The sequence below is a fragment of the Cupressus sempervirens genome, chromosome 9 (genome assembly GCF_028749045.1).
Source record: "Cupressus sempervirens isolate cs-2001-9-10 chromosome 9, ASM2874904v1, whole genome shotgun sequence".
In the NCBI taxonomy this organism is placed as follows: Eukaryota; Viridiplantae; Streptophyta; class Pinopsida; order Cupressales; family Cupressaceae; genus Cupressus; species Cupressus sempervirens.
The window spans coordinates 570,636,629-570,644,887 of record NC_143126.1 but is presented as its reverse complement, the minus strand read 5'-3'; the positions used below and the strand labels follow the sequence as shown (position 1 = coordinate 570,644,887).

Here is an 8,259-nt window from a genome sequence, read left to right as displayed (position 1 = left end):
TATTTAATGTTATAATATATTTTGATAATTATAAATATTCATTTTCTATTTCATAAATTATTTTACATAAACTCTATAAAAGTTGAACAAGTCCTATAATAAGTACTATGGTGAATAGAACATATAATAATTTATTTATTTAATGGGTCGAATCAAAGTATAGAATAAAATAAAATAAAAGTAAAAAATAATATTTGTAAACAGGTGGGTCAAATTGTGATGGGCAGTACATTAGTAAAAAATAATATTTGTAAACAGGTGGGTCAAATTGTGCTGGTAGTACATTTTGTAGTTACTAACAGAAGTAAGGGAGGTAATGACACTGACTATTTAGCCGGTGCAAATATTCGGCTATTTACCTTGTGCCGAAATGTAACAACGTCATAGTAAATGTGATGTACTCCAATTTATAAGAACTCTCTATATTCAAACTAAATTAGGTGGATAAGAAATATAAGTCAAGTCAATAGAAATGTGACAACCTTACGTAAATGTGATGTACTCCAATTTATAAGAACTCTATCTATTCAAATTGAATTAGGTGGATTAGAAATACAAGTCAACTCACAAATAAGTTAGTAGAAATGTGACAACCTCATAGTAAATGTGCGGTAATCCAATTTATAAGAACTCTCTCCATTCAAATTGAATTAGGTGGATTAGAAATATAAGTCAAGTCAGTAGAAATGTGACAACCTCACGTAAATGTGATTACTCCAATTTATAAGAACTCTCAAATTGAATTAGGTTTTTATTAAGGGCCCATTTGGTGAGCAGAATAGGAATACATATTCTGGAATACGTATTCTAGAATAGAACGTATTCCTGTTCTCTGTTTGGTTCAGCCAATATTTGATGGGAATTCGTTGACCCAAAAATTTATGTTTTCTAAAATTAAAAAATATGGAATAGGAATACGTATTCCAATAACACCTATTTGGGTGGAATTACAAAACCCCATTTTTGGGCCAAAATTGGAATACGTATTCCTATTTTACTTCATATTCCAATCCCGTTTTGGTGCATCCAAATAAGGAATTCAAAATTTTTGGAATATGTATTCCAAAATACGTATTCCTATTCTGCTCACCAAATGGGCCCAAAGGGCCCGTTTGGTTGATGGAATAGGAATAGAAAAATTGGTATACGATTTTTATTTTCTGTTTGGTTGATGGAATAGGAATGAAAAATTTTGGAATACGATTTTTGTATTCCCATTTTGCCTCTAAAATGAGCTTATACCCATTCCAAAAAATACCTGTTATTGAAATGGCCATTCCTATTCTCAATATTACATGCCTATTCTCCATTCCTATGCTCGTGGCCAAATGGACCCTAATAAAAAATGACTATTCATCAAAAAAAAAATTTGAATTAGGTGGATCAAAAATATAAGTCAAGTCGCAAATAAGTTAGTAGAAATGTGACAACCTCATCATAAATGTGATGTACTCCAATTTATAAGAACTCTCTCTATTCAAACTGAATTAGGTGGATCAAAAATATAAGTCAAGTCACAAATAAGTCGGTAGAAATGTGACAACCTCATAGTAAATGTGATGTACTCCAATTTATAAGAACTCTCTATTCAAATTCAAACTGAATTAGGTGGATCACAAATATAAGTCAAGTCACAAATAAGTCACTAAAAACAAAGAATCTCTTACAAAAATGTGTCAACCTCCTAGTAAATGTATGTGCTCCCTAGTAAAGGTCGGACTATTCTCCATAGAAAATTTGATTTGAAAATGCGGAAAATAGAATTTCGCTACGTAACAATTTCAGCATATCATATATTCATAATCTCCATCCTCTCTGTGTTGTAATTAAAAACACTTAGTTGGCACGGAATTCGAGACTATGTGAAGGTGGCCGCTGCCCTGGATAATTAGTTTGGGATGCGTTTTTCAGAGATGTGGGGCGGGAAAATGTGGGAGGGCACCTTGACTCAAATGCTGTGTTTGGGCTTGGCTGTGATATTCACTATAACACCTGTCAATGCAAGACTAAATGAAAACAGTTCCTATTCTTTTTCTCATGTCTTCCATGGAGTGGATGGAACGTTTTCAGTAGTGAAAGGCTGTATCCTACCAGAGAATGATGGTTTGGATAAGAAGGATCTGGAGAATCTACTTGCTTTCAAAAAGGGCATTACAGCTGACCCCATGAAATCACTCTCCAGTTGGGTTTCTTCTAATGCAGCAAACGTGTGCTCCTGGAATGGTGTTTTGTGCAGAAAGGGTTCCAAAAAAGTTGTGGGTGTAATTCTTCCTCACATGAAATTGGAAGGTACTATTTTTCTCGCCATAGGAGCCATCTGTAATGGACACCCTTGGATGTCCCAAAAAACTAAACTAAATTGCTGAAAGGAATTATGTCAAACAGTTTGCATTCAACTACTTAAAACCCCTTATAACTCTGGAAATCAAACGTTTATTTGTTTGTTGTGTTTCGTGCATGGAATTGGTATCATACAACATAAACAAGAAAGAAACTACAACAATATGCAAAGTGGAAATGAACTGCTGCTAATAAAATGTTATTTTCAGAACTCATAAAACCAAATACATGGCAGATTTATCAACTCACTAATTACTTCAGCAATATTGTCATAATACTCCAGCCCATGCTTACGAACTTGCTGCTACAATACTTTGTCCTCCAATCAGTCCACTACCTTCATAATACCATTCCCTCCAAGCGGCATAAGCGTTAGACAAGTAGTGAAGAAGATATGAGCAAAATATCAAATCTGCCTATAGCCGGAAATGCAACTAAACTGCCTGATAATGAAGCCAATAAGAAAGAATTCCAAAGGCCAAACCCCAAGGGAATGACGTCTAGAATGTTACAAGAGAGGATAGACGTCCTCAAATGCCAAGAACAAAGCTGCAACTCACACACCAATTTCTTCTCATATTCAACCTGTCTAATGAAGCTACAAATGCTTCCTTTTATTCTATTCCCACGGGTCCGCTCAACTCATATGGGCAATGTGGGATAAAGATGTGTAATATAAAACATATATTAAAATACCCCTTATGTCTCCCTTGGGTACACATCACCATAAAATAAATATTAAAGTAACACTTTAATATTTTACAATTAAATTAGACGTTACTTTAATAAAACTTCAGGCATTAAAATGTATTAGCAATCAGACTCCAAATAATGCGAGTGATAGCTCATCGGAAAGCTCTCACCGAGGAGTATCGAATTCCAATCACCAAAATTGACCTGCACTGTGTCCTGCCGACTTACTAAAAATAGTAAGTATGCTTGAAACTGAGTAAATCAACTTTGTTTTGGCCCAAACTGGAAATGACTAGGCCAAAACACTCCAGGATCCCATTAAACCCTTTGTTAGCCCTCGGGACCATGTAGAACAAGGCTAACGCACACACACTTGGTCAACTGCTAAAAGATGGGATCATTACAAATCCGCCCTCCTTGAAATTGCTTGTCCTCAAGCAATTAAGTAACATAATGGACTCCAACCTCCACCTCGATCCCAATAGGTGATATCCATATGGAAGTTAAACCAACTGCAAATCCGCATCATCAGGACCACCCCCTGTAGCCTAGCATTCAAAACTTGTGCTGATGAAGTCAGAATGTCACCATAAGGCAACTCCATAGAAGATCTATGAAACGTCTTCTTACCTTTATCCATCCACATAATATATATTGGAATGGAATGCATATTATCACCATCATGCATTGAAAAAGATGTAGTTGTAGGTGAACCATATGTACTCATGCTAACTGTATCAACAATAGGTGTTGCCGCATCGAAATATATGGACATAGGAACAACATTAACTACTGCAACAAAAAAATGAATTAAATTTGTAGTTGATGAAAACTCATAATCATTAACATGTGTGGCTTCATTAGAAAATACATCAACCACTGCATTTATACCATTAAACTCCTCATTGGATGCTTCAAGTGACATAGAAGTGGTTGCTGATATGATAGTATCCTCGCATTCTCCTAATTCCACTATTGCTACGTCATCATCCCCCGACAAGGCTTCATATGTGGTCTCCTGACTTCGCACGCATGTCTCTACTGACTCTGCCGTAATGCCCACATCACTAACATCATAGTTGGCTGGCTCTATATGTGTCTCGATCCCACCTGCGAAATCGACTACCTTCTGCTCTGGAGCAACATACAAATCATCAATTTTGATACCCATCTGTCTAGCCATAAGCTGCAACATCATATCCATTCGCCTATTCTACTCCTGTTGCATATGTTGCCCCTTCTCTAATGTACCCAATAACTGTCTGAACATCACATCTTGATCTGGACTAATATACATCTTTATCTAGCTATCAATATGATCTCCACAGGATGGCAGGACTTATAGCTCTGATACCACTGGAATGGACACCCTTGGATGTCCCAAAAAACTAAACCAAATTGCTGAAAGGAATTATGTCAAACAGTTTGCATTCAACTACTTAAAACCCCTTATAACTCTGGAAATCAAACGTTTATTTGTTTGTTGTGTTTCGTGCATGGAATTGGTATCATACAACATAAACAAGAAAGAAACTACAACAATATGCAAAGTGGAAATGAACTGCTGCTAATAAAATGTTATTTTCAGAACTCATAAAACCAAATATATGGCAGATTTATCAACTCACTAATCACTTCAGCAATATTGTCATAATACTCCAGCCCATGCTTACGAACTTGCTGCTACAATACTTTGTCCTCCAATCAGTCCACTACCTTCATAATACCATTCCCTCCAAGCGGCATAAGCGTCGGACAAGTAGTGAAGAAGATATGAGCAAAATATCAAATCTGCCTGTAGCCGAAAATGCAACTAAACTGCCTGATAATGAAGCCAATAAGAAAGAATTCCAAAGGCCAAACCCCAAGGGAATGACGTCTAGAATGTTACAAGAGAGGATAGACGTCCTCAAATGCCAAGAACAAAGCTGCAACTCACACACCAATTTCTTCTCATATTCAACCTGTCTAATGAAGCTACAAATGCTTCCTTTTATTCTATTCCCACGGGTCCGCTCAACTCATATGGGCAATGTGGGATAAAGATGTGTAATATAAAACATATATTAAAATACCCCTTATGTCTCCCTTGGGTACACATCACCATAAAATAAATATTAAAGTAACACTTTAATATTTTACAATTAAATTAGACGTTACTTTAATAAAACTTCAGGCATTAAAATGTATTAGCAATCGGACTCCAAATAATGCGAGTGATAGCTCATCGGAAAGCTCTCACCGAGGAGTATCGAATTCCAATCACCAAAATTGACCTGCACTGTGTCCTGCCGACTTACTAAAAATAGTAAGTATGCTTGAAACTGAGTAAATCAACTTTGTTTTGGCCCAAACTGGAAATGACTAGGCCAAAACACTCCAGGATCCCATTAAACCCTTTGTTAGCCCTCGGGACCATGTAGAACAAGGCTAACGCACACACACTTGGTCAACTGCTAAAAGATGGGATCATTACACCATCTCCTCACTGCAGATTTTGAATCTCACCAATAACTCTTTCACCGGAAATATTCCAACTGAGCTTGGTCAATTGAAAGCCTTAAGCATTGTAGATCTTAGTTTTAATGGACTGGAAGGGTTCGTGCCTAAATCTCTCTCGAATTGCTCGCACCTTCGGCGGATCAGACTTTCTGTAAACAACTTGACTGGGAGCATACCTGCAGAATATGGTAGTTTGAGCAAGTTAGAGCATCTCATTTTGTCCTCTAACAATCTGTCTGGAAGCATTCCAATGTCTCTAAGCAATTGCACACATCTTCAAGTGATTTCATTATGGGACAACAATTTGACGAGTACAATACCGCCAGGGTTTGGCCACCTGGGTATGTTGGAGAGGCTATGTTTGGACGGCAATGGTTTAGTTGGGAGTATTCCAATTTCTCTGAGCAATTGCACACATCTTCAATTGATTACTTTAGGGGAAAACAATTTGAAGGGTACAATACTGCCAGGGTTTGGCCGCCTGGATATGTTGGAGAGTCTCTTCTTGGAAAACAATTCTCTGAGTGGAAGCATTCCAATTTCTCTGAGCAATTGCACCTCTCTCCTTGAATTGAGCATTGGCTACAACAATCTCACGGGTTCAATTCCCCCTGTTTTGGGTTCGATGAAAAGTCTGGCATATCTCTACTTTGAAGGCAATTCGCTCACTGGTAATATCCCTCCTTCTCTCAGTAATTGTTCTGAGTTGTTCTACATTGCATTTTCTCACAATGGCTTGACCGGAGGCATTCCCTCTGAGTTGGGTAGGCTGGACAAGTTACAGTACCTTTACCTACAGTCTAACAAGTTAAGGTCACAGATCCCAGCATCCCTACCTAATTGTTCTTCCCTTGAAGTATTGTTTCTATCCGATAACGTGTTATCAGGCCCCATACCACCTGAACTAGGCAAGTTGAAACAGCTTTACCAAATATCCTTATATAGCACCATAAATCTTACTGGCCATATTCCACAAGAATTAGTAAACTGTAGTCATCTTCAATGGATTGACATTTCAAGAAACCGGATCAACGGACCACTGCCCATGAGTTTCTCCAAGCTTCCCCTAACAACCCTTGCTATAAGTGAAAATTTTTTTGAGGGCCGATTTCCACAAGAATTAGGAAACTGTAGTTATCTAGATACTCTGATACTATCCAAAAACCAATTTTCGGGAACAATTCCGGCAACATTGGCGAACTTCACAGCCCTAAAGAGGCTAAAACTGTCCAATAATGCATTCCGCGGAGATCTAGAAATTGAATTTCCTTCATCTATGGAAGTGCTATCTTTTCATTCTAACAACTTTTCTGGGACCTTGCCTGCATCCTTGGCCAACTGTAGACAACTTAAGCTTCTTGATTTCAGCAACAACAGATTGACAGGTGAGTTTCCTTCACGATTGCTCTCAAATTGTCTTCAGTTGAGAGTTATAAGTCTTGGATCAAATGAGATCAAGGGAAAAATTCCTCCATTGATCAACAATCTCAGCAGATTGCAGGTGTTGGACTTGTCCAATAACAAATTTTATGGAAAAATTCCTTCTGCTCTGGAGGATCTGCAGGGGTTTAAAAACCCTGAAATTTCACAAGTGAATGGCACCACACTCTATGAGGATCTACCGAGCGTAGCAATGAAAGGAAATGTGTATTACCTAGAATATGTTCTGGCAACAAACACCATACTTGATCTGTCAAACAACTACTTAAGTGGGGAAATACCATCGGGCATTGGGAATCTATCTCAGATGAGATTGTTAAGCTTGAGTGGAAATCATCTCAAAGGTGGGATACCCCCATCTCTGGGGGAAATATCAACATTGGAGCAGTTGGACTTATCCCACAATTATCTGACTGGGCAGATACCTCAGGAACTGTCTAAATTGTACTACTTGAGCTATTTTAATGTCTCTTTCAATAGTCTTTGTGGGCAAATACCAGGAGGACCACAGTTTGTAACTTTTGATATAATATACTACCAGGGAAACCCACCCTGTTTGTGTGGCTACCCTTTTCCCAAGTGCAAAAAGATTACAGCGGTTCCTCCTCCCCCACCACCATATGCAAAGAAGACACTATGGAGCAGAATAGATGAGCATGTCTCAGTGGAAGCTCTGGGATTGGGGTGGGGTTTGGGATTTGGTGCAACACTTTCACTCATAATATGCTGGAATTCAATATGGCGTTGCATTAAGGCCCTCAAAATCAGAGCTTTCAATAGAGTTACAGGTTCCCAGACATGCAGCTGGGATTTAAATTACAGCCCTCGTTTTACATTTCACTCATCCACATCAAGGACCAATGGTTAGTTGCCATTTCTATTCTTCATTTTGAAATTGTTTAGGTTTCATCTTACTTAATGAAAGATCTAGCAGTCCTATTTATTTAGTCCAAAGTAGGAAATTGTCTGTTTATATTAATGCTTATCCCTGGATCTTACTTGCAAAATCTTCGTGGGAACGCAGTTGATAACACTAGATGAAAATTTGGCTTTGGATTCAGTGGAGTATTTCTATGCCGTGGTAACAATGTCAGGATCTGCAGATTGCTGAACTGGTAGAAGGGACATCAGAGTCCTCATTATTGTGATATATTTTATCTTCCATTTCCTGTCCGAGGGTACTGTAATCGTAAGATGATGAACTTGTCTTTAAGAAAATCTTTTCTGAACACTAAGTATGGTCCGGAGCATGGAGTGAGGATAGAAATATTAATTCAAAACTAT

The 8,259-nt window shown here is 37.8% G+C and overlaps 1 protein-coding gene across 1 annotated transcript; it reads left to right on the top strand.

Annotated features, from left to right (window-relative positions):
• Nucleotides 1-1,898: 1,898 nt before the first annotated feature.
• LOC149539945 (uncharacterized) lies at nt 1,899-7,843 on the top strand. The gene is made up of 3 exons (XM_089802635.1): nt 1,899-2,311; nt 5,509-5,889; nt 6,034-7,843. Exons 1-3 carry the CDS (start codon nt 1,899-1,901, stop codon nt 7,841-7,843), a joined length of 2,604 nt encoding a protein of 867 aa, XP_089658761.1.
• Nucleotides 7,844-8,259: the final 416 nt, after the last annotated feature.